The sequence below is a fragment of the Felis catus genome, chromosome C1 (assembly GCF_018350175.1).
Source record: "Felis catus isolate Fca126 chromosome C1, F.catus_Fca126_mat1.0, whole genome shotgun sequence".
Taxonomy (NCBI): domain Eukaryota; kingdom Metazoa; phylum Chordata; class Mammalia; order Carnivora; family Felidae; genus Felis; species Felis catus.
The window spans coordinates 206,094,335-206,121,529 of record NC_058375.1 but is presented as its reverse complement, the minus strand read 5'-3'; the positions used below and the strand labels follow the sequence as shown (position 1 = coordinate 206,121,529).

General features: G+C 41.2%; 1 protein-coding gene across 2 annotated transcripts in view; it reads left to right on the top strand.

Moving 5' to 3' along the window:
- Window positions 1-27,195, top strand: part of FARSB (phenylalanyl-tRNA synthetase subunit beta) — a 72,982-nt gene that overhangs the window by 32,470 nt on the left and 13,317 nt on the right. The window contains exons 15-17 of one of the 2 annotated variants that reach the window (XM_045034532.1): window positions 2,757-2,874; window positions 14,937-15,092; window positions 19,604-20,654. In XM_045034532.1, the coding sequence (XP_044890467.1) occupies window positions 2,757-2,874; window positions 14,937-15,092; window positions 19,604-19,614 (285 nt within the window). In that variant the 3' untranslated portion in view covers window positions 19,615-20,654. Of the gene's footprint in view, window positions 1-2,756; window positions 2,875-14,936; window positions 15,093-19,603; window positions 20,655-27,195 lie in introns of those variants that run through there. The other variant, XM_003991201.6, reaches the window with a different exon arrangement.

The following is a 27,195-nucleotide window of genomic DNA, read 5'->3' as shown; positions in this document are numbered from 1 at the left end:
ATTGATAATAACATGCACCAAGTACATGAGTTGTTTCTTGGTATTCGGTGTCAGAACTTTGAAGAATTATGCCAATTTGGAAGGATTGTGATCATAAGTTTGCTTTGAGGCCCACTAGCTTTTCTACTGCTCTCTCTTATGGTGTTCTTTTTAATAGGAGACACTCAAAATCATTTGGGTAGAGGGATCTTTCAGTAAATCTTAACTGGGTTTTTATTTGCGTTTATTCCAGGTTTTCCGTTTTCTCCCAGTTTTGTTTATCAAGCTTGATAGATGTAAGATGAGGTAATGTTCTTTAGGTTCACATTCTGTTTTCTATGTAAGTGGAAGGAAAACAAATCAGAAGCACATTAAATATCACTATAAATAGTGGTTTAGCACACTTTCAGAATCAATAATTCTGCATAAAATACATTAGATGAGAGGCTATCTTTTGGATGCGACAGATTCTGCAGTTTATTCATGGTTTACTAGCAGATATATCCTACTGCTACTCATGGGGCTGACGGGTTTCTGTTTGCTTATGGTTAAATGTAAAGTTGTTTGTGGACTTGTAACTCCGTTTATTGTCTAAGCCCATTCTTTCTCTTGCATAAGTCTTAATTTGGGGGTATTTTCTCACAGAGATGTTAGAGAATGGATGTAAGAAGAAATGTCATTTAGTTAAAACATGTAAATTTTTATTATAATTATAAACAAAATTACAGAACGTTACCACATTCCCCCAAGTCAGCAATAGTATTCTTTAGTATCCTTAAGTAGCCAATCATTGTTCACATTTTTCCAGTTGTCTCAAGTTTTTTAATAGTTTGATTTGGCATTCAAATGTTCGTACAAAATTGATGTGTTTCTTAAGTCTTTTTAATTTACAGATTGCTCCTCTAGCCATCTCTGTCTTTTCCTCTCTCACTTTATTTGTTGAAGAAACGGGGTCATTTGTCCTGTAGAGTTCCCACAGTTAAGATTTTGTGGGGGCGCCTGGGTGGCTCGGTCGGTTAAGCGTCCGACTTCGGCTCAGGTCACGATCTCACGGTCCGTGAGTTCGAGCCCCACGTCGGGCTCTGTGCTGACAGCTCAGAGCCTGGAGCCTGTTTAAGATTCTGTGTCTCCCTCTCTCTCTGCTCCTCCCCTGTTCATGCTCTGTCTCTCTCTGTCTCAAAAATAAATAAACGTTAAAAAAAAAAATTAAAAAAAAAAAGATTTTGTGGAATACGTTCCACTGGTCCCCTATATTTCTAGTATGTCGGTAGGTAGATGGAGAAGTTTGATTGGATTCAGTTTTCACTTTTTGTATTGCCGTGAGTTTCTAAACAAGCAAATAAGGCTTATCTGTAAAATGGGGGGGGGACCTAAGAAAAATTATTGACACAGGAAGCTTGTCTGTATTACAGTAAGTTAAGCTTTCTTTTAACACTGCAGTTTTGTTTCTGATTGGTTTGGGCACTTTCTCTCCATTCGCGAACGGGAGCAGTATTTAGAAAAGCACCGAGATTGAGGCTGCTCGCAGCGGTTGGTAGAGTGAGATTGATAGGAAATTCGTTCTCTTTCCTCAACACACATTCTACTAGCAGGTCTTAATAGGGGCTGATTACTGTTACGCCTGTAGGATCTCAGAGGGGCTGCTGTTTTAGTCAGGGTGGTCAGGACAGACAGGCCTTTGTGGGAGAGGACCTGTTGAGAAGAGACCTAAAGAAAGTAAGACCGCCACATGTGAATCCAGAGGAAGAACGTATGAAGTGGAGGTAGGGAGGAGGCATGGAGGCCTGAGGTGGAAGTCTGCTCACGGAGTGTGGCTGAAGCCCGGTACGCCCAGTGGGGGCAGCATGTGTTGAAGTTGGAGAGGACGCCAGGGCCAGATTTAGATACAAGGACCCCGTGTAGGGCATGGTTTTTTTCACAGTTGGGTGGAAACCTATTAGATTTTTGAGCAGGGGAGGTTCCTGATCTGATTTGAGCTTTAAAGGATCATTGTGGAGAACAGACCATAAGGTAGCAGGAGTGGAAGCCGAGAAACCAGTGTGAGCTCACGCAGTCGTCTGGGCAGAGGATGGCAGTGCTCGTGTCTGACTCCAGAGCCCACGTTCTTGATGATGGTTTCCTACTACTGCTCATAAAACTGGTCTGGTAACGTGATGCGTCAAAAGCCCACCTGTCTCCTTGAGCTCAGAATGAGAAATTTATTTGAGACAGAAGTAGGGAAGCTGTTTTGTTTTTAAGAACTAGGATGTATGGTTGTATTTCTTTGGCTACGAAGCTGAAAACTATAGTCACAGCTTGCCCATAGCAACTGCATAATTTTTTTTAGTGCTTACGTATTTGTGTTCTTTTTTCTCGTTGTCATGGTATTTTAATTGCATTTACATTTTCCCTGGTCTTGGTTTTGAAGAATTTGATTCTGATTTAACTTATATAAATACTTGGGTTTCTTGTAATCTCCTTCAATTTCTTTATAAAATAAAGCAGGATATGAAAATTTATATATTTGAAGTCTTAAATAACCAATCCTAGATATAAGCATTGTATTTATAATACTTGTTTCTCATTTTGGGATCAAGTTTTGTGACTTTTCATTTTTTAAGTTTGGAAGCTAGAATATTTTAAGTTTTTGTCTTAGAATTGAAAATTAAAAATGATTTGGATATTTAGGCATTGCATTTTCCAGAAGAGTCTTGCTGTGAAGCTGTTGAGTTCTGGCCTGATCACCAGGTCGGTTTGGTTCTCCTTTGGTCAATGCAATTTCACGTGTTCTCCTGTAGGTGGCACGCACTACCCTTCTTCCTGGCCTCCTAAAGACCATAGCTGCGAATCGGAAGATGCCCCTTCCTCTGAAACTGTTTGAAATCTCTGACATTGTAGTAAAAGATTCTAGCAGAGGTAAGAACAAGTCCCCTTTTAGTCCCGCGGGAAGCATTTTATTATGAAAATTTCACCTGCATATTAAAAGGTAAGCAGTATGATGACCCCTGTGAATCCAGCGCCCGGCTCAGCAGTTATCAGCACATGGCCAGTCTTTCATCTGTTTGTACTCTAGCCTGCTTCCCCATGTTCTTTTGATGTAGTTCCCAGACATCCTGTCATGTCATCAGCAAACACTTTAGTATGTATTTCTAGAACATAATGTATCTCTAAAAGATAACAGAGGCCACTCTTGATTTTTAAGAAATAAGCCACACTCTTTTATCATCGAAGACCCAGCTCGTGTTTAAATTTTCCCATTTGTTTCATAAATTTAGTTTTCATGATTGATATGAATCCATCCAAGGAAGCTATTCAAATATTTGGTTGCTCTCTTATTTCTTTAAATGGAAAGCAAATTGTAAAGAACTTAACATTTATGAAGTACCCTATTAAAACCTCAACTTGAGGGGTGCCTGGGTCGCTCAGTCCATTAAGCATCTGACTTCAGCTCATGGGTTCCAGCTCCACGTGAGGCTCTGCTGACAGCTCGGAGCCTGGAGCCTGCTTCTGATTCTGTGTCTCCCTGTCTCTCTGCCCCTCCCCTCCTCATGCTCTGTCTCTTTCTCTCTCAAAAAGAAAGAAACATTAAAAAAAAAGTACTACAGGACATTTCCTTATATCCTGTGATTTATGTGCATGTCATTTTAAGGTACTTGATATCTTGCCATTCTAGTTAGCAGTGGCTGTTCGCGGTCACTCTTGTACTAGTTATTATACACGTTTTACCAGGTTTTGTCTCGAGTGTCGTCTGGACTTCTTAGTACAGCCAGTTGCTTGGTCCACCATTTGGAACTCAGAGATTCCTGAAGAAACCTGTATTTAGTTAGTACTTAAACCTGATTGCCAAGGATGTCCGTCTTATTCAAACTTTTGTCTTCAGACTGAGGTCTGTTTGGAGCTGCATAGGAGATCATTTCTTGGTGAGCGGTGCCATCAAATGACTGAACTGCTGGAAGTATTTCTCTGGTTCCCTGGATTTAACTGTTCAAATCCTGTGTTCTATTCAGGAGCCTCACCCCAGACTGCAGAACTCCATGTTTTCTTTTGAATCTGTTGACACCAGCAAAGGCCTTTTCCTCAGTTTCTCTTGAAGCAGATCATATGGCAGTTGTTCTGACCGCCCAAAGTAGTTGAGAACCGTTGGCTGTAAATCAGCTGATCTTAGGAAATGGACACTAGAGAGGCACGTCCATGCTGACGGTATGTGAACCTTTTGTAGCAAACTCTTCGGCCAAAGCTGGATTCCATCCACTTCCCAGTGTGCAGCCTTGTCTTCGGCGAACGGCATCACCTTGCATTTGGATGGTACTTTATACTTTTCAAAATCTTTTTAAACGTACTTCTTCTCTTTTGATTGTTAATCCATCTCTTTGAGGCAGATGGGACCAAAAACACTGTCCATGCTTAATATATAGGAAAATTAAGACAGGAAAGTGTTAATTTGCCCAAGGCTGGATAGATTTTGGACTCTGAGCTAAGGCCAGAATTTGGTTTCTGTGCATATATCCTTAGAGAATAAAAGTTTATTTTAATATCAGTCTGTGTAGCATTTTCTTTGGGTGGTGTATCAGTTTTCTTTGGTGGTAGAAATCAAAACATTTTCAGTGCCGGCTGTAAGTAGTTCTGAGGGTTCTTGTGCCTCAAATCCTCCATCGGTACAGATAACTGAGGATTTGTTATGATTTCACTGTCAGGTTTTTCTGTTAATTTTGACTCCTTTCCTTTCGTCTTAGCTCTTTGAATTGTATGTTTTGATCCTTGGTGATCCAACCTATTTAGAGATGTGTATAGGATTAGGTCAGTTATACTAAGTTTCCTCAAAAGTTCTGAAATACTGTTTCAGCGGTAGGCCTCTTCCCTAATGGCAGGGGCTCCCTCAGGGCGCTTCAGGGCTGGGCACACTTGTAAGCAGGCGGCTCAGAGTCTGGAGGGTGAGGAGCAAGCTGAGGTCCCCACGATTGCCGCGAGGACATTTTCGCTGTGAGCACAGAGCGCTTGGCTGTGGTGCAGCCCTTGGTAGGGATGTCTCTGCTGTTTTTTTCTTTCATGTGTTTTTGGGAAGGCCCAGGCACAGACTCCACTCCGCAAGCGAGGACCACGCTTGGAGAGAAGGCCGCCTGTTGAGAGCGAGCGAGCTGTTGTTCAGTGCTAGTGCTGTGGGCTGTCATGTAACACATCGCCCTGGCGATAACCCCAGAAACTCAGTCTGTATACTTGTCACCTCCGATTTGCATTTCTGCTACACTTTGTGTCATCAGAAACAGTAGTTTTCATCTCTGTAGCAGACCTTTTATTCCGGTTTTTACTTGTGATTATTCTGCTCTTCTCCCCGTGGAGCCGTTTTCATCTGATAAGACATTTGCCTGTTATCTCGCACCATTCTGGTTTGTTGTCTTTAACCTTTTCCACCAGTGGGGTTTGAGGAATGAGAGGAGGGAGGCGTGCTCAGTAAGTTCACCCTCTGGAGTAGGTTTCCTCTTGAGGGAGACCCGGAGTTTTTATCCTAGCAAGTCATTTTTCTGATGGATTATTCTGCGTATGTGCAGGTGGACCCCCTGCTTGTCATTGGGGGTACGCAGAGGACTCTGTAGCGGCGGCAGCTCAGCTCCATGGATTCAAGACTGTACAGCCAGCGTTTGGGGGTTTGAGTCCTGGTTCTGCCACTTAAGAGCTGCTTAACCTCGGACAATTTATTCAGTCTCCCTGTGCCTGTTTTCTCATCTGTAGCAGTGGGGATGATGGTTGCACTTACTGGATTTTTGTAAGGATTACATGAATTTGCGTTTCGAAAAGTTCTGGCCATGTAACAGGCACCGTTTGGTGTCTGCTCTTACAGGCGGGGTATTAGCAGTCCCTGAGGCCAGGTACCTAGCGTCCTGGTCTGTGGTGATTGTCCGTCATTACAATGACTTGTAAGCCTCCGGCCATTAAAGGGTTAATGTCACCTTGCTGCCCCACTTGGGGCTCCGTTTTTGTCCTAACCTTTGATATAATTGGGTTTTCCTCTGTTGTATTCTATCTTCTTATTTTAGGGCATGAAAAACCAAAATGTACTGGTGGGGGGGGGGTTATTAAAAACAGGAATGTTGTTTTCTTTTCAGTAATTCATCAGCCACTTCTCCTCAGTGAATTGAGCACATACATTTTTACTGCCTTTCAAGCCAGTAAGCATTTTTTTTTCTGTTGGAGTTAACCGTTTCCTCCTAAATAGTCACACTGTTTTGAAGAAGAAAAATCTAGAGTATCAAAAGTGAAACGATAGAGAAGTTTTCCAGTAATATAAACATCCCAGATTTTCATTAGTGGGGGGGGCTGTACCCAAAGTTCAGAAGGTAGGGATGTATAGCAAGAGTAAACAAGACCATCTCATTCATTGCACTGGTAGAAGAGTCTTTTTTTTTTTTTTATGTTTATTTATTTTTGAGAGAGAGACAGAGTGTGAGCAGGCGAGGGGCAGAGAGAGAGGGAGACACAGAATCGAAGCAGGCTCCAGGCTCTGAGCTGTCAACGTGGGGCTCGAACCCACGAACTGTGAGATCATGACCTGAGCCAAAGTCGGACACTTAACCGACTGAGCCACCCAGGCGCCCCCGAAGAGTCTTTGAATTCTTTTCTTTGCAGGGTCTGTTTGGAATATAAGAGAAAGAGTTGCCAGTCTTGAGGGAGATTAACTGGTTTTTATTTTTTTAATGTTTATTTGTTTTTGAGAGAAAGAGAGAGAGAGTGCGTGCGAGCAGGGGAGGGGCAGAGAGTGAGGGAGACACAGAATCCGAAGCAGGCTCTAGGCTCCGAGCTGTCAGTACAGAGCCCCATGCTGGGCTTGAACCCACAAACTGCGAGATCATGACCTGAGCTGAAGTCAGACATTTCACTGACTGAGCCACCCAGGTGCCCCCCGTAAATAGGTTTTTATACATAGTGCTCCAAGGGAATGTACAAGGGACCCTGATAGCACAGAGAAGGATTGACAGTCACCACTGACTTGTTTTGTAACATTAAGTAAAACCCCGATTCCCAGCCTCATGTCAGTTTTGTATAGGCAGGTGTATCTTCCTCAATGGAAATGAAGAAGAAATCTGTGCTGGATTATTATATGCCTCCCACCAATTTTATTCGCCCGCCTGTACTCTCGTACACATTGTATTCTTACGTTTCTGTAAGAGCAAATGAAAGGTTACCAGCGCCTGTTTTCATTCTTGACCTCATTGGACACTTTCTTCTGCTCGTGTGGACTCACTGACTGACCGTCCGTGTTGTGAGACTATCAGGGTAGCTTTCTGTTGAGCAACTAAGTCAGACACACTTCTCAAATATTAAGACTTCGGTGTGGAGTCCAACATATCCTGGTTCTTTAAGGCTAGGCCAGTCACTGCATTTACTGAGCTGTAGGATCCAAAGTTGCTGCACCATTGTTAAAAATTAGTCATGACTCAAGCAGCTAAGCGGATTTATCCCTTTTGGGCAGAATGGCATGTGTCTTTGGAATGAAGTTAAATGCAGACTCTGGTGTGGGGTGAATTTTCAGCTGTATTACAGAAGTCGGTAGAAGCAACCCTGAAGCTATCAAATCAGGCTGCTGTGAGTTATGGATTTCAGTTGTTCATAGTTCCCTCTATATAAACTAAACTATTAACAAAGTAGTCAATTTATTTTTTTAAATTTTTTATTTTTTTAGAGTGAGAGAGAGAGCAGGCACGGGAGAGGGGCAGTGAGAGAGCAAGAATCTCTAGCAGGCCCCACTCTGAGCACAGAGCCTGACGTGGAGCTCGATCCCACAACCCTGGCATCATGACCTGAGCTGAAATTGAAAGTTGGATGCTCAACCGACAGCCACCCAGACGTCCCAAGAGTAAATTACTTTAGAGGAGCCCAGGACCTACTTATGAATTAACTTGGGCTAATCTTTATGCCCAGAAAAGCAATTGGATTTTGCAAAGCCCAACATTCTGGCTTTTTATTAAAAGCAGATTGAGTTCTGCCATCACAGTTTATTTCATGATGGCCACTGAAGCTGCCAAAATGCCTAGAAGCTCACTGAAGTGGCGGTAGAGAACACATCGCCGGGTTGAGTCTGAGTTTAAAAGAAACCATACCTCAGCAAGACGGCTTGCTTTGGCTTCGTAAAGGGTATAAGGTGCCTTAGGTTTAGCATGATTCAGTCATATCTGTGGAGAATCCTGATGATCACGTCGCCACGCCCTTGAGTTTGAGCTACTGCACTTGAAGACTTTGGGGTTTTAATATTACGGTAGATGGAGCAGGTTACAGGCCCTTGAACACTGGGAGGGCTCCGGTGACCTCGCTTGCCCGAGCAAGCATGCTCGCTCAAAGCCTTCATTCACTTCTTGCTCAGACCATTCCTACTTTCTCCAGAGCATCGTTACAGTCCTGGTACGAGCTGTGTTTTCTCTGCCCCCGCCCACCCCCTCCCCCGAATGTTCAAGTGGTGTCTAAAATTTTGCACTCTTCCGGTAGTTTTTCTAAATCAGGATGATCTTCTGACCCTGACTTGTTTAGATGTGGAAATCCAGAATCTCTTTTAGCGTTAATCACAGTATATGAGATTCTTGTTCTTTTTTCCTCCTTGGGCCACCAAGGCTGTGTAGAACATAACTAATTCACTGTTCCATGATTTGGTTTGTTCTTTCCAGCTTCCTCTGTACCGTTCGTGGATCTGTCTATATTGTAACTTACTGAATACGGCGGCCAGATATTTATAGTTTTTTCTATAACTCTTTGCTTGATAAAGAGCTCAATAAAGGCGTTTTCATTATGAGCTTGTGAAATACTTGAGCTCTGAGAAATTGTTCATTAATTCTGCAGCCATCAAATAAAGGAAGATTATCTAGCATCCACATGTGGAATGTGGTTTTCTGAAGAAAGCTTATGTCATCAGTCTGGATTAATTTAATTTTACTACTTCATGTTTTTGGCATGTAGAATTTCCAATTAATAATTCAAAAAATATGGGTGTAAGGAACATTGACATTGACAGTATTTGAAGTAGCATCATTCTCCTATATGATGGCATCTTAACTGTAAATAACATCATTTTTAATATGGAAAGTTATTTTAGTGTGTTTGGTTCCACGTAGTTAAAATCTGCAAATGTGAGTATAATGTGCTCTGTCATGCATTGCATATTGTATTTTTTTAATAGATAAAAATCTATTCCAGGTTTATGTTAACTAAAAGGCAACCCACAGTTATAACTTTTTCCTGCATGCATTGAGAAGGTCATAGATTTTTTTTCCTTGTCACATTTATGTTTTGGCTTTCAGCATTATCTAAAAAAAGAAAAAAAAATCCATACTTTGGTGTGTTAATATAGAAGTTTTAAGGAAAATTGCTGTTAAGGTTTCTGTTTGGTTTGTTTTATGTTTTATTTATTTTTGAGAGAGAGAGAGAGAGAGAGAGAGAGAGAGGCAGAGTACAAGCAGAGAGAGAGGGAGACACAGAATCCACAGAAGGCTCCAGGCTCCAAGCTGTCAGCCCAGAGCCCGACATGGGGCTAGAGCTAGCGAACCACAAAATCATGACCTGAGCCGAAGTCATATGCTCAACCAACTGAGCCACCCAGGCGCCCCTTAAGGTTTCTGTTTTTAAAATTTGTAGTATCTTTAAGGACTTTCACAAATACATATTAAGAGCAATTTTATTTTTCATATTTAATAAAAAACAAAACACATATCCAACTTCTTCCTAATCCTACTCTTACGGTTTTATGTGTGTGTGTGTGTGCGCGCGTGTGTGTGTGTGTATACGGTGTTACAATGTATACACACACACACACACACACACACACACACACTCTTATTCTATATTTCCTGTGCATATGCAACCATGTGTTTTACATTTCTCTGTAGAGCCATAGATACATATAAATACTTTCTAGTGTTTAAAAAATTGAATTATGTTTTTCCTATCATGTACTTTTGCCTATGAACACATTCTGTCCATTGCATTCTTTTTAATGTCTATATGATATTCCATTGTGTGGCTGTATTATAGCTTGTTCAGACTTAAGATGAATATTTAGATTGCTACATCTACATTCATCTAAATATTTAGATGAATATTTAGATTTTTGCTAACATGTCTGTTGTAATGAGTATCCTTGTACCCTTATACAAATATGTATTTGTACAAATAGAATTAGTCCATAGGTATGCACCTTAAATTTTTGCTGTCTTAAATTGTCTTCCAAAAAGGATTTTTTTGGGGCGCCTGGTTGGCTCGGTCGGTTAAATGTCCGACTTCAGCTCAGGTCATGATCTCACGGTCCGTGATTGCGAGCCCCGCGTCGGGCTCTGTGCTGACCGCTCAGAGCCTGGAGTCTGTTTCAGATTCTGTGTCTCCCTCTCTCTCTCTGCCCCTCCCCTGTTCATGCTCTGTCTCTCTGTCTCAAAAATAAACGTTTTAAAAAAAAAAAAAAAAAAGATTTTTTTTATAAACTTGCAGCCCTAACACCAGTGTGTAAATGTTCCTGTTTTCTTAGGTAGGTATTAAGGTGTAGGTCTTCACATAATTCTTGTAGCTCTTGTGAATCATTTAATATTACATCGACATGCTTCAGGAGATATGCAAAATTTGCCACATTAACTACAGTCTCTTGGGTACCAGTATTAAAGAAATGTATTAGGTGGAATAGATTAAAAACAAAGGTGCTTCATTTTGTTTTCTGCCTTGACCAGACTGTTAATCTCAGTGCTCAGTGTCGACCTCTGGTTTTCCAGTAGGCTTTCTCCTAGCATCTGTATTTGGGCCCTTACGTGAGTCTGAGAAGAGAGACGGAATTGTTCCCTCGAAGACTCTGCCCTTTTACAGTCTGTCCGTATATAATAACCTAACACCCGTAATTTGCTTCTTACTTTTCGTACCGTGGTGAGAGACGGTCTACACTGAGCAGGAGCCTGTTTGAATAATTTGAGTTGTAGCTAATAGTTCTTTACTGGGGGACATCATGTACCACTTTTTTTCCTCCTCTTTTAAAAAATCATTTGGCATGTTCTTTCAGCTTCTAGAATTGTAGCCAGCCATCCCCTCTTTCGGGTGGTTTAGATCAGCCTCTCCAGGCAGTACTTTGAAGTCTGCAAAATGCATTGGTAATTTAGGCTGACATACTTGGCAGGCCCATTGAAGAAGCAGAATTGTTTGATGGCCTAACACAAGAGGTCTGTTAATGGAGTTATGAAGAACTGAGGCACTTCCAACAAACGCTTGCTTTGGCATGAAATTTAAATAGTTGTTATTTTGCGGCATGTAGTCAGGGAACTTCCTGTGATGTAAGAGGGTCCCTCGGTGCAAAATACTAGGAGACGGAATTTTACTCTACCTGGCGGTTTCTCCAGGGAGGAATGGGTGGAACCGAATATGTGGTCATTTCCTCCTTTAATTCAATTTGGCTACAGTAGAGGCAATATCTTGGCAAGATGTGAGGAAGCAAGTCCAGAGGGAGTGGTAGCACTGGGGAGATGTGGAGGAAAAGGCCAGTCAGTGGCGGGAGTTGGAGGGACCATCTAAATAGTTTAATTCTCACAGTGGGTTTAGTATAAGGCCCTAAAAATCCGTGGCTTTTCTTAAAAATATTGCAAAATTGAATCTAAAAATACATCGCTTATTTGTGTGTGTATGTGTACGTGTGTTATGCAAACATCTTGAAACCTTTCTTGAATAGAATATAATTTTAAGGCATGTAATTTTTAGTGTAAGCTCATCATTCTGATCATCAAAATCACGCGACCTGCTTTTTCTTAATTCGAAGTCTTTAAAGCAGATGTTGCTCCTCTTACCAGAAAAGTTAAGTTTTACGTGGTTTGGAGATCAGGAAAGAGGTATTCCAAGGCACCGAGGTTACCAAAACAAAGCTTCAGGTTGTGTTGCTAAGCTCTCTGAACGCTGGCATTACTGTTGGGCTCTTCTCTCCCAGCCAAAGTGGAACAACAAAGTAGTTGGAATACGTGTCTGTGGGTTAAAGTGGAAGCACGTGACACTAAGAAATGGGTACCACATGGCAGAGATACCCAGGAGCAAGTCAGTAATATGAAAGGGATAATTTAGTTCTGTTTCATTGCATTGTTTTCCCTTCAGGGAGTATGCGGGTGTATGTGTGCGTGTGTGTGTTCCGACGGAGAAATCAAGCCCCTCATTTTAGTTTATGCATGTGGTTGGTTTAGTGAGGTTTTATGCCTGCCTGGTCTTAATATTAGTTTTTATTCTTACACCTTCAATTATAGCTTTTAGATACCAAATTCCTTCATTCTCGCATGGAAATGATAGAGAATGACAACAGTGAAGAACTCCTTTCCTCCAGCAGCTGGCTCCTGTGCGGACTTAGAATGTGGCCCACTGTCTGGGCCTGGCCCCGTTTAACTGTTCTGTGTGTGTGTGTGTGTGTGTGTGTGTGTGTGTGTGTGTGTGTGTGTGTCCCCTTTCTGGGCTTTATTCATTTATTCAGAAATTACTTGTTGAGGGTGTAGTCTGTGCAGGCCCTGTGCTGGCTTTGACCTTCTCCCTCCAGGGATACATAGACTAGAGTGCCTTGAACCTAGTGGGCACTAAGAAATGTTACATGGCAAGAATGGTTATTTCTTCACTGTATTTAGTCAGAAGTGTCACTTCGAATACGCTTTCTTTCCACGAGTTACAATATTGTTGATGGCTTGAAACTTCAGTTGAAGGACTTCTGACCAATAACTCATGAGAATACTAAAATGTGTCCTCTTAAAACCATTTTAAGAACGTACATCTTTGACTGTATTAAGCTTGTATGTTGTTTTCATCTAAGTGCTTCAGAGATTAAGAAATCTCTAAATCCTTTAGAGACTTCAACATTTGCAGTGTTTACTAGAAAGAGCCTGTGTTTTAAAAAAAAAAAAATTAACGTTTATTATTGAGAGACAGAGCATGAGCAGGGGAGGGGCAGAGAGAGGAGGAGACACAGAATCCGGAGCAGGCTCCAATCTCTGAGCTGTCAGCACAGAGCCCTGTGTGGGGCTCGAACTCAAAAACTGCAAGATCATGACCTGAGCTGAAGTCGGATGCTTAACCGACTGAGCCACCCACGCACCCTGAAAGAGCCTGTGTTTTAGAGCCAGACCATCCCAGTCATATCCTGGGTTTATAGCTTATTAGCTATGTAATTACAGTTAGCTCCAGCCAGTTTGCTTGACATTTTGGGTAAAATCTGTCTGAGCCTTTGTTTTTCCATCTAACTTTTCCTGTCCCCTTTTATAGTGGTAATAAAACCCACTGTACATGATTGTCTTGAAAATTAAGATTATAGAAGAATGATAGGTACTAAGTACCTGGCACATAGTAATCAGTTGTGAGTTTTCCTTTTCACCCCATTTATGTGCTCACTTTTATATTACTTCAGTCGTATAGTGTCTTAAAATACCCAGGTTTTATTTGGATATCTTGAAGGTAGAAGACATTTTGTATTTTGTCAGTCGTGGCTATGGGAATAAATCTGTGGAAGAACTTTGGCTCACTCCATGAGAATATAAAGTAGATTATTTTTTGGTTTCCCCCAGGTAGACATTGTTTTATTTTTTCTCTGTCCCTAATTTGAATAGCAAAATGAAGTCAGCATTCGATGTTTGTGTTAGAGCAGCAGTCTCCTTCAGAATTAAAGGGCCACAAGTGAATATGTATCTGTTCAAGTTAAATGCTCACTGTTGAATTTGAGTTTATCTCTATATGCCATGCACTTTTTTTAAAAAGGAGTTTTAATAAAGTTTCATATCTTTGTAACCGTGACTACAAGACACAAAACAGCTCTGTTGCCACTAGAACCCCCCACGTTGTGCCATTGGAGTTACATTTTCCCCCACATAAGCCCAGGCAACCACTGTCTGTTCTCAGTTGCTATAGTTTTGCCTTTTCCAGAATGTTCTATAAATGGTCTTGTATGTAGACCTTTGAGACTGGCTTCTTTCATTCAGTAGAATGCCCTTGAGATTCATGTAGGTGGTCACATCTATTAATGGTTTGTTCCTTTTCATTGCTGAGTAGTATTCCACTATATGGATGAACCATACTTTGTTTATCCACTCACCGTCAGGGTTTATTTGGGTTGCTGCACCTCTTCCTTAAAATATTTTGGAAATGCTGATTTTCAAAGTAGAATAATATGTATAATCAGGGAACAGTTGGAAAATAGTTGAAATTTGGAAAACATGATCTCTGCCCAGATAGAATCTCTGTTGGCATTTAGGTATATTTCTCTTCATTCTGTTTCCTGTGTGGAGAGTTTTTTGGCTTACATTTACATCAGTGTTGTTCTTGTCTTCCTATATTGCTTTTTTTCATGTTTTAATTGTGAAGAATATATGTAACATATGATTTGAAAAGATTATAAACCATCCAAACTAAGAAATAGAATATTTATTGCCAGTATCTCAAGCGTCCTGTAAGGCTCTTCCCCATCTTACCATTTCTCTTTACTTAAAACAACCACTGTCCTAACTTTTGTGATAGTTACTCCCTTCTTCGCTTCAGTTTTCCACTTGATCTTAGCCAAAAGGCCGAGAAGCAATCGCTTCATAGTTTTCCAACCAATGTATATGCTTTTTTAAACACTTTTCTAAGTTTATTTATTTATTTTGAGAGAGAGCGAGAGCATAAGTGGAGGAGAGGCAGAGAGAGAGAGAGAGGGAGAGAGTGAGAACCCCAAGCAGGCTCTGCACTGAAAGTGTAGAGCCTGATGTGGAGCTTGAACTCACAAACCGTGAGATCATGACCTGAGCGAAATCAAGAGTCGGACGCTCAACTGACTGAGCCACCCAGGTGTCCTTGTATATGCTTTAAACAATATAATTTTGACTCTTTGAACTTACGGTCTCCCCACCCCACCCCCCAATTTACTCTAAGTATGTGCTTTAGCTCTGAGTTTCATAAAGATGCTTTTTAGCCCCATAGGAGTTTCTTAAGTTATGGTCACCATGGCCTTGTGTCTAATTCTTTTATTTTTTCAGATGTAGGTGCAAGAAACTACAGGCACCTCTGTGCTGTCTATTACAACAAGAATCCTGGATTTGAGATCATCCATGGGCTACTTGACAGAATTATGCAGCTCCTGAATGTGCCTCCCGGTGAGAAGAAGGGGGGATATGTGATCAAGGCATCAGAAGGTAAGACTCATCAGCTGAATCCAGAGTTAGCGATAATGTAATGAGGAGTCCAGGTCCTGTGTTTTGATAGTTTTTTCCAATTTGATTGGGGTGGGGAGGTGGGAAATAGAGGTTCAATTTCAATTAATTGTTAGTATTTTCTAGAAAACATTTCCTCTTCCCTCCAGCATCTTGGGAAAACACCTGCAGAGCTCTTTTAGTAAAGTGCTTTTGTTCCAGGTGAGTGTGATAGCCCCTAGTTACTGACACGGTCAAGCCACCAGCACCGTGGTGGCATTCTGAACTCAGAAGTCCAAACTGGAAGCTGAGAGGACCTAAACTGAGGATTCACATTCAAATCCGCCTGTCTGAAGCCTTTAAGGCAAAAGAAAAACCTGGAAAGTTATCCTGAGAGGCTTCACGTTAATCTAGTCGTGAGGTTGACTGAGGAAGAACACGAATCCTCCTGTATGAAAGCCCGTGCAGCGACATCTGTTGGAGGGTTTAAGTTAGGCTAACGGGACGGAGCACGTATCCCAGTGTGCTGGCTTCTCACTGTGCCGGGGATGCAGAAGTTTTTGCATTTCGTTTCCCTGTAGTTGGAACCTGAGTTTATTTTGTTAGACTAGAGATCCAGAAACAACTTGAAATATTTTATACCACTCCTTCCTACTGCCTGCCTGACAGTTTTTTTTAACTGTTAGGCATCTTAAATGTCTAACAGAACATTCATTTTTTTTTTAAAGTGTTACTTAGCAGTTACTAGTGATATGAGGCCTTTTGGAGGGCATATTTTTGTTTTTCTTAGATTTATTTTTCGTAGTCCTCATAGATTGTTTTTTTGTGGGTGGTTTGTCTTAAAATTTTTTTTTTTTTTTAACTTGAAGATTTCTTTGAAAATGCAATAACCCTGAAACATGTGGGCCTTTTTAGGTTGACCTGTGAAGTTTTTTTTCTTCTTTGGTTTTCTTCTTTTTTTTTTTTTCCACAAAATTGAGAGATTAAATATGGCAGGGAGTTACTGTTTTCTGCCACATTTCTCATTAGAAATTACCCAGGAAGTCATGTGTTGTCCCTCTAGAAGTGCGGAGTGTTAGAACTGGATCTTGGAGTTCAGCAAATCCAATTCCCTTGTTTCACAAGCGAAGGAACCAGACGTAGGCAAGTTGAATGAGCTGGGCTGCACGTCACGTGCAGAACCCAGGGCTCCTGCCGCCCAGTGTTCCTTCCACAGGCCCAAGTTCCCACCTTCTCAGTGCCTTTACTCATGCATTCACCAGTTTGCTCTTCTAGAGTTCTTTAAGATAGGGTCAACCAAGTTAATAGCAACCTGAAAGCTGGTATCTTCTTTACCTTCTAAAGACTCAGAAACTTCCTTTCAAAAATAAATTAACTGGATGGATAAAAATCAGTTCTCTGAAACAGATTATGCTATGTATATGAGGCCTAATGTTCTTTTCTTGTAAGATTGCAAAGAACTGAAATGGTGAATTGGAGCATAATCTGTTACGGATGGGACACTTTTATATTAATGATATTTCTATAAACCATAAACCGACATTTTAATATGATGCTTCTCTGGCCTCAGTAATCTCCTTAGACATTTATTTTTCGAAGGAATCTGAGTTCCCAGTCATGAGGCAGGTTTGAAGATGACAAGGGTAAGTAGGACAGGCCCCACTATCCTGGAACCTGTAGGGGGAAGAGCATTACATTCCAGCTCTCACACCAGCCACTGCGTCCGACGGGAGCCTTGAGGTTTCCACAGGGGAAACTGTGCACCTGAGGGCATCCAGCAAAGCATTACTGAGCTTCTGGGAAGTTGGATGGGCCTGTGAAGGAAGGAATAGGGAAGCAAGACGAGCCACATGAGCCAAGACAAAATATGATGGGAAACGTGGCCTAGTGCAGTTTGGTTTGACTATAGGGTGAGGAAGAAGCTATATTTGAGAGTCCTGAATGCTAGAATAATGCTAGGGATTTTAGCTAATCAGGAAAAAAAATACTGAAGCTTCTTCTCTCTCTCTCTCTCTCTCTCTCTCTCTCTCTCTCTCTCTCTCTCTCTCTCTCTCTCTCTCTCTCTCTTCAAGTAAGTGATAGGATTTAGACCTGTACTTGAGAGGGATTAATCTGGCAGCAGCATGGAGATTGGGTGGCACAGAGTAAGGGGTAGAGAATGGTTGGAAGGTCCTATAGTGTGGATTCCATATCACAGTATACACTATATGACAGTAGTGAGGGTGTTGACTTAAAACTTGAACTTCAGTGTTGGCCATAGCCATTCCAAGAAGACTGATTTAAGACACTTCTGAAAGGGAGGAGCTACAGCATTTAGCATTTGGAAAATATCATGGTATGTGTTGCTTGGAACCAATTATAGAAAAAGCAAATCTGTGTTGATCTTTTTAAAAGTCAGATTTTTATAATTCTAAACCTAGGATAGTATTTAAATCCTTTTATTATTTTTGGTGCTAAAATATGTAATACTTAGTACTTAATCTCCGTAATGCAAAGATGTCTGTTGTGTTGTGTTTTGTTTTTAATTAGAAAATGCCTTCATAAGCTGTACCTTCTGATGTGGTTGTAGGTCTTGACATTCACTTTTTTAGACCAAGTTGTTACTATGGTTTTGATTTAGGATGAGGACAGAGTCAATATTCTGTTTCCTTTTAAATTTATTTAGGCTTTCATAGTAGAATATTGTAATGTCTTAAAGTTTTGACGTCTATGAAATGTCCTAGATTTATAAATTTGAAAAGCTTTGGTACAACTTCTTTATACATATGGGTGGCCTGGACCAGTACATGTTTCATTATATCTAAACTGACTATTTGGGGGGTAAAGAAAAACAAAGCAGGGTATTTACTTCTACTGCCCCTATCACCAGCATTGGCCACATCTTTTTTTCTGAGTGCTTTCTGTAAGAGCCATCAAACCAAAGAGAATTACTGTCATTATAAATAATAGTTCCTCATTTCTCATAGGCATTTCTAAGTCTATTTTGATTAATGACATTTTTTTTATGGTTAAAGAAATCGACACTTAAAGTAAGTGGTTTGTCAAAACAAGTCCGGAGCAAAGCTGGTATTCATCTAAAACTTCACATGTATATTGTATATATATCATATAGATATACGTATATATCTCCTAAGTAGCTATGTAAACACTGGAATTTGGTAGTTGGAGTGTGTTTAGCTACATCATTGTTATCAATTTATTGTTAGTTTGCATATAACTTTTTCTGGAAGGAAGAGGTCTTCAGAGTGTCAAAGAATAGAAACAGATTAAGAACTACCATTTCCTGCCATTCTTGATTACGGAGTTGTCTTCTGTTACTCTAGCATATGGTTTACTCTTTAATAATTAAAAATCCCTAGTGACTTTGCATTTATAATTGAGCTAAGTCTCTTCACCAGAGGTTCCTGCTAATGTCAGCCCATTGGCAGTTACACCCGGTTTCTTCTGTCTTTGGTAATGAGCAGCACCGAGTTCCTCCTGTGCTGTGCTGTTCGGTGGTAGTGATGAGTGGGACAAAACTTGATTCCCCTCTGAGAAATGCGGCCCTGTCCACTGTGAGAGAAATCTGGAAGCTTGACTGACGGATCGCTGCACTGACCCCAAAGTGTTCTGTTGACATTGCAGCGTAACCTTGTTTATTATGAAGGCGACAGCCCTCTGCAGCCCGAGGAGTCTCTGCAGAAGGACTGCAGCCAGAGTTAGAAGTCAGGGCGTTACCGAGTTTTCATTTGCCGAGCATCTTTGCGCTTAGGAACGTGAGGTGATGATGGGGTAAGGTCAGCTAAGTGGGAGGAGGAGAAAAAGAACCTTTAACTTTGCAGCAGACTGTAGAGCCTTTTGAGGGTTTCAGAAGGATTCAGCTGTTTTAATGGCGTTTGATCAGATTGTTACAGCATGGATATATATATATATATATATATATATATATATATATATATATACACACACACACATACATGCCTACCCCTCCTCCCACCCCCACCCCCACCCCGCCAAGCTTCTCCTCTTCGTGGTTGGTTGCAAACTAAATTATGTATGTCAAACTGCATTTATCCTTTTTCAGAAACCACTTCTGGGCAAGAAAAAAAAAAATCTCAAGTGTTTTTGTGTTTAGGACAGTTATGTGGTTAGTGGGCAAATCAGTGGCAAAAATTATTTCTTGTAGGAGGTGGCAGGCTTTGTGTGCGTTTGGCTGCATTGACTCTAGTGTGTATTTTTCCCCCTTTTATTTGTTACCTGGTTCAGTTTGGTTTTATTCACAGTTCTTCAGGAGACCTCAGTTTAAACTTGAGACAAGATCCCTGAGAGACAGGTTTTACAACATGTAGTTTTGAACAATTCTAGTTTTCATGCTGCTCAGAATTCATTTTGTGAGATGAAAAATCACTGTAAGTAATATGTGCATTTAATCCTGTGCCATATGTAGCTACAGAGGTTATGTAGATCCCTTCTGTTACAGTGACACCTAATGATCATTGACTTGACCTGTAGGTCGTGACCTTTTCCTCTTTCAGGACACCTGTGAAGGATTTCAGATGCTGAAATACATGGGTGAAGCTGTGAGGTTCCCTTGATCTTCACACTGGCTTTCAGTGTAACACGAGCTTGCAAATACGTGGGAAGCGTATCTGTTGGACAACCTTTGAAGGAGCGGTGTACGTTTATGGTTTGACTTACACAAGTGTCCTAGACCAGAGTAGAAGGGGATCCATATGATGTGTCCACATTTAGTTGCCACCAACAAAGGCATCACTCTGTTAACGCATCAAGTTTTCTCTTTTGGAAAAGGGTTTAGAAGTTTTTAAGCTTCCTGACCTTAGCACTCTGGGTAAAAACAGCCCTTGTTCCTTTGCTCGTCTGCTTTTTCGTGTTTGAGGAAAGCCTTCAAATACAATTTTTGTTACCTTCTTGGAAGGGATTGAAAGACTGAAACGAATGTTGCGGCAGCCGTGATCCCCACGCGGAGAGCCGCAGCGTACCGTGGGCCGCGGTGTGTATGAAGCTTTCACAGTTATCGGGGGGTTCGCTTGGCCCTGTGGTTTTGAGTGAGTGTTTCTCCTCCCTCTCTCATATGTACCAGGCCAAGTTCTCTCCACTCACGTTCCTTTCACTTTGCGTGCGTGCGTGCGTGCGTGTGTGTGCGTGCGTTGGTTGGTTCTTACCTGATGTTTCAGTACTCGGCAAATTGGAGTGCTCCCACCACATCTCACTTGAATGACTCAGTTCCATTTCCCACCTGACAGATGTCCTAACAGTGTTTCTGTTTCCCCTACGAAACCTGTTTTAGACTTTTTCTAATTGCCCCTCTCTGAAAATGGACACCACAGATACACCACATACTATGTACTCTCTGCATAGCTATGCTTCGTGCATAAAAAGAAGTGTAAACCTCTTTAAAACCCAGGGTTAAAAATAACTAAAAAGTTAAATTAAAAAATCTGTACCTACTGAATAACTTTTAATGTTTATTTACTTGTATAAATTGTGTGTCAAATTATAAGTGCCAATCACATTTTGTCATTTAAAGCATTTCTTTTCCAGCAAAAGTAAAACAACTGCAACTAATTTCTTAACTGTCAGTGAATTTAGCTTTTCCTTGAGAGAAAATAACTGGCTGGTTATTGTTTTTTCTTTTCGGCACACGATGTAATTAGTGATGTGTTGAATGACTTTCTGAATGGACACTTTTTATTTAATCGTCGAAGCCTGAGCCGCACGGAAGCTCCTGGCGACGGATGTGAACAATCACGTCCTCCAGGCAGCTGATGGCAGCCCGTGTGCGTGCAGGCCGCCCGTCCGCGTGGCTCCACGAGCGACAGGGAGTCTGGCAGGCAGAGTCCCGGCCGTCTGTGGCCATGGTTTTGTAGCACCGTCTGACTTTGCTCACGGCTGCTTTGTCTTCCATGTCGGTGCTGCCCCCGTGACGCCCAGGACAACCCAGTGGGAGGGACAGAATACTGAGGCGTAAGATGGTCAGTTTGGGTTCAGCATTGCAGGGCCACAGACCATTGTAGTTTTGTTTTTTTTTTTTCATGTTTGTTTTATTTTTGATAGAGTGCGAGCAGAGGAGGGGCAGAGAGAGGGGGACAGAGGATCTGAAGTGGGCTCCGTGCTGACAGCAGTGAGCCTGATGGGCTCGAACCCACGAACTGGGAGATCACCACCTGTGCCGAGGTTGGACACTCAACCCGCCAAGCCACCCAGGCGCCCCTGTAATTTACAGGATTTTTTTTCATCTCTCTCTTTCTGCCCCCAAGAGCTCGTTTTCACCCCTGTCGAGCATGCAGGCTGTAACTGAATGCATTCTTTGGAGTTCACTTCAGCCATTTGTCTTTATTTGCCACCTTACACTCCTTTTTTTCCTGCTTCCTAACTAGATCCTGGCCTCCACTGTTCTGTAGAAAACGCCGTGGCCCAAATACAAAGAGATGCGAAAGAAGTTCAGTTTTAGCTTGCGTGAAGGGCCCAGATCCTGAAAGTTTAGAGGATTTTTAGGGTGACTTTTACTACTCAGTACATGTAAGACAGTTTTACATTTTGGTGGCACCCTGGTTTTGGCACATGGGTGTGCTGCAGCATATTGGTTGAGAACAACGTCCTGTGAGTTCCTAGGGAATGATGTGTTCTGGCAAACTACATTCCAACCCTCCCGAGTGGCCAATCCAGAAGATCAAAAGAGTGGGTGGCTGGGTGGCTAATAAAAAGGTAAACATATTGAATAAATCCCTAGGTAGGGTTGCTGTGCAGCCGTCAGCTGTCCACATGGCCATTCAGAATAAAGGCCTCCTTCCCTGGAGCACGTAATTCTGTGTTTGATATAAAACAAACTTCTTTGTTCTTTAAACCATTGGTATTTGGGATTTTCTTTTCTCAAAGATAAAATCAATTCTAACTTACAAGTTATATTTTAATTTCTACTTGCCTGAACTCCTTGGCAGAATTGAGTGCTATCCAGCTGTAAGATCATAGAATCAAGTTTCATGCTAACCTCTTGAGTCATTTTAAAATTAACTCTTAGTAAAACCATTCTCATTTTTTCTTTCTCTGTTGTATCCCTTTACTTTTGGCTTTTGAATTCAATTTTGATGACCCCTTCTCCTATCAGCATAGGCTGTGGTCTCATTCCGGCCACCTTCACGGATATTCGTTTCATGGACGTACTTGTGTCTTGTTGCCTTGAAGGTGTTGTTGCTAACCACTGGCACTTATTTTCAGTTGGCATTTTTACAGCTAGTGAAGACATTGCCCGCCCCTTCCCAGGGAATATGTTGTAGAGGAGTGGCTTTTAAAAATGTCTTCTCGGGTGCGCCTAGGTGGTTTAGTCAGTTAAGTGTCTGACTTCAGCTCAGTCATGATCTCACAGCTCATAAGTTCGAGCCCCACGTTGGGCTCGGGCCCTGTACTGACAACTCAGAGCCTGGAGCCTGCTTGGGATTCTGTGTCTCATTCTCTCTCTGCCCCTTCCCCCCTTGTGTGTTGTCTCCCTCTCTCTCTCAAAAATAACATTAAAAAAAATTTTTTTTAAATGTCTTCTGGGTTCCCATAAAACAACAAACCCATTGTAGTTGTATACTTCCAAGTAAAATTTGAACAAAGGGTCCCTGTTGAAAAAATTAGTTTGAAACCCATTTTTCTAGAGAAGCAGGAAGTTCATGAATTCTGTAGTGACTATGAGTAGATATTCTCACTCTGTACAGTGTTTCTTCACATGCTGTTCTTTTTGGTGCCATGGTGTTAGGAGTAGCTAAGATTTTATTTCATTTTAAACTTTATTTATTTTGAGAGATACACAGCGTGAGTGGGGAAGAGGCAGAGAGAGAGGGGGAGAGAGAGAACCCCAAGCAGGCTCTGTGCTGTCAGTGTGGAGCCCAGTGAAGGGCTCAAAGTCACAAAACTGTGAGATCATGACCTGAGCCGAAACCAAGAGTCAGACGCTTAACCGACGGAGCCACCCAGGCCCCCCAGGAATAGCTAAAGTTAAGGTTTTAGTAACAGAAGTCTTCCTGTCACATGGAGAGGTACTTTGTGGCTGTAAGAAATGAGTAGTTGTGGATCCAGCTTCTCCTAAATCAGCGATTAGATGTCAGGCTTTGGGTGTTGTCCAGTTCTAGTTGCTCAGGAAGACCAGGTACCTAATGGCTTCTTACGCTTGTGGGGACCGCTACGTTAAGTCTTTTTCATCAACACTGACTTGAAAGGCAAATCTGCCAAAACATCGATTCAGCTCATATTTCTTAAGGTTTCTTCGGTAAGTTGAAAAGTTAATGATAGGAGTTAATATAGATTGGCAATGACTTTTGTTTTAGTCTGATAAATCCTTCAACACAATTAGTCACTTAAAATAATGGATGAGCTCTAATATTTTGTCAGGGTAAGGGAACAAAATGAAATAAGGTGTTGCATTTTCCAAAACAGTAGGAAATACTGTGATAGAGAACAAAACATGGATGCATGTATTTAGATAAATAGATGGACAGATCTTAAGGAAACCACCTATCCGTTGGAGTAGCTTTGAGAGGTGTTAGTTAAGGGAATAATTGAGTTATTTAAAACCACTAACAGCTCTTACTTCTTTTGAAGTAGATGTGTTTAAGCATATAAGTTTATTGAATTTACCTGTCTTCAAAATGTTCATTTCCTTTTGATGTATTCGTATTTATTATTTCCTTTTGTTTCAAAGTATAGAACTGGGGTGGTAATTTTTGTTGTTGTTTGTTTGTTTTATTTTTGAGAATTTGATGAAAGCTCCCTTCAGGACACTCCTATAACTTAAACCCCATTTTGTTTTTAAAATTTTGAAGTAGTCACAAGCTATTTTAAAAATGCAAGTACAGGGACGCCTGGGTGGCTCAGTCGGTTAAGCATCTGACTCTTGATTACCGCTCAGGTCATGATCCCACAATCAAGCCCCATATCGGCTCCCCAAGGAGGAGCCACCCCCAGGAGGAGCCTCCCCCAGGAGGAGGCTCCCCAAGGAGGAGGCTCCCCAAGGAGGAGGCTCCTGACAGCAAAGAGCCTCCTTGGGATTCTCTTTCTCCCTCTGTCTCTGTTCTTCCCTTGCTGCTCATGTGTGCCCTTTCTCTCTCTCTCTCTCTCTCTCTCTCTCTCTCTCTCTCTCTCTCTCTCTCTCTCTCTCTCTCTCAAAAAAGAAAAAAATGCAAGCACAGTACAAAGAGCCTTTCCTGAACTGTTGGAGCATAAGTTACTAACCTAATGACCCAATACTCCAGAGTACTTCAGTGTGTATTTCCTTCAAACAAGGACATTGTCCTGTATGACGACAATGTAATCATCAAAATCAGGAAAATCCCATTCATCTTAATGCTAACCACCATCTAATCCTGAGACCCTATGCAAGTTTTATTATCTTTTACATCCGAGACTCATGTGTTGTCTTTAGCTGCCATGATTCTCTAGTCTCTTTCTGGAGAGTTCTAGAATAGTCTTTACTTGACGTTTATGACCGTCTCACTTTTGAAGATTACAGGCCAGTTATTCTGTAGTGCATCCCTCGATTTTGGGTTGTCTGAGGTTTCCTTACTGTTAGATTCGGATTTGGCGGAATGTAACAGAAATAATGCTGTCTTCTCAAGTGGCCCAGTTTGCATTTATTTCATGACTGATGGTGTTCACTTTAACCGTTACAGGATGTGTATGTACTAGGTTTTACTACTATAAAGTTATTCCTTTCTCTATTATAATAAACATTTTGTGGGAAGAACTTTGAAATTATTTAAATGTCCTGCTCCTAATGTATCTTCCTATTTCTATCAGTGTGGACTATTTCTTATTCAGTATTTTAATCCATTATAATAATTGAGTTGCTTACATTGTCCCCAATTTGGCCAGTGAGGGTTCCTTCAAGCTGGCTTCTGTGTCCTTTTAACATGTTCCTATTCTTTATTAGCATTCGCTTGCTTTGGGCACAAGAAAATATTCCCAGTCTTATCTAGAACTTTTCATTGCCCCATTTCTCCATCCTGGTTCTATTTATTAGGGAATGGCGTGTACAAGCCAAGATTTAGGGTGTGTTTATTGCTGTTGGGAGGTGAGAGTTATTTGCATGTGTATGTGTGTGCGCACACATACATTTTCTTTGTGTGTGTGTATGTGTGTGTGTATTTTCTAAGACCCTAAGTCCATAGCAGTGCTCCCATTCCAGCCCAGACATTCAGGGTTCATTCCAGTTTTCTGTTGTTCCGTGTTTGTGTGTCTCTTCAACCTGGCTCGCATTATTCCTAACTTATTTACTTACTGGATCAGTGCCCTTGTTTGTAACCAGACTCTGTCTTTTCCCCTGCATGTTTGCTGTGCCTCCTCAGGGCTGTCCTCTGCTCAGCTGTGGATGTCCTCTCCACCCCCTTAGGCTCTGACACTCCATGCTGACTCTCTCTTTCTTAATCTGGGGGACACACAGTCCCTAGGGTGGGGATTTCTGCCTTCTTTAGCCTCTTTAGGGCTGAATTGTCCTGGAAAAGTAGGCGGAAAGACTTAAGAAACCTTTGTCAGGAGGTTCTTATTAAAATGAAGGTAGGCAGGGAGGGAAAATGGTTGTATACAATGGAGCTTTTTCCAAAGCTGGTAATAATGTAGAAAACATTTCTGGGCTCATATATATGTTCTGTGTCAGACCTGGAAGCAGGTATATAGCCAAGTGGCCCTGGTTCCTTTTAGTGAGAAATCAAATTTAGATCGCAGTCTGGGTGCCGAGGTTGCTTACTGCTACCGAAGAAGTTGTTGCTTCTGGGACTTTGGTGTGCAGGGCTGGGGAAACCATTCATTTGTTTTTGTTTTTTTTCTTTTAAACAAGAAAACATTGAGTCATATGGATATTTCCAACTTAGAATTAGAGGATTTTTACTTATTATACTTGACTTTATATTTATAGCTCTTTCCTTTACATTGAAAATCTTGGTTCCTGATGAAGTTATTTGCTCGCTCTGTTTTTCAAAATGACATCAGTATGATTATTAAAACAATTTAAATGTTATCTGCAGTTTTCTTTGTACTTAGGATATAACTTACAAAATGAAGTATATTTCAAGAATTCCAGCTTTCGTTTCTGTTCCGATCACACTGTTCCCTCACTGCCTGTATAGGTTATGATTAGTTTCAGTTATCTTTCTATAGTTTTTTTTAAATGTGTGTCTGTGTTCTCCATGTTCTCAACTGGGGAGTTGATACTTTCTTTACATACTGTTCTGTACTTTTTTTTTTTTTTAACTTAATCTACATTGGAGATCACCCTGCAGCCATATATGGAGATCTCTCTCTCTCTCTCTCTGTCTCTCTTTATGACGTTTGCAGAGTGCTGTACTGGAGTGCCACAGTTTACTCAACTAATTCCCTATCAGTGGACATAGCTAGGCTGTTTCCAGTCTTTTGCTTCTGCAGATAATGCCATGAAGAATGTCTCTGCATATGTTATTTGGTGTTTTTGCTAGTGTTTCTTTGGGAAAGATTCCTAGAAGTTTGGGATTACTGGGACAAAGGATAAATTCATACTTTTATTAGATAGTGGCAAACACCCCTCTGGAGGACTTGTGTCCTCTAACATCATACAAACCCAGCAGCACATGAGAAGACCTTTTTTCCTGAACCTTGTTCACAGGCTTGTCAGACTTCTCCATTTGAGGGGCAGTCTTTCAGGAGGAAAAGGGTGTCTACCATAGTTGTAGCTGGCTTATTCTTGTGAGCGAGTAAACGTATTTTCATGATTCAGGACATTTTTACCTACTTTTGTGAACTTCTGTTCACAGGTCTTGCTTATTTTTTCTTTAGGTATGTTGCTCTTCCCTCTTTTTAGAATCTTACACATTTAGGGATACTAACCCTTTGTGATGTACATCCAACTATTTTTTATAAGTTTTTAAATTATCTTTTTTTTGCCATGTAGATTTTTATGTAATAAAACTTCCCAGTCTTTTCCCTTACTGCTTCTGGATTTTGAGTCATAAAGTTTCTTCCATTCTGTGATGAGGGAGGAATTCTCCATGCTTCCTTTAGTGCTTAAGTGTTTCATCATTTTACATTTAAACCTCTCTGTAATTTATCCTGAGTACATTTGAGGAATAGATCCAGTCTTTTTCTTTTTCTATTTGCTTTG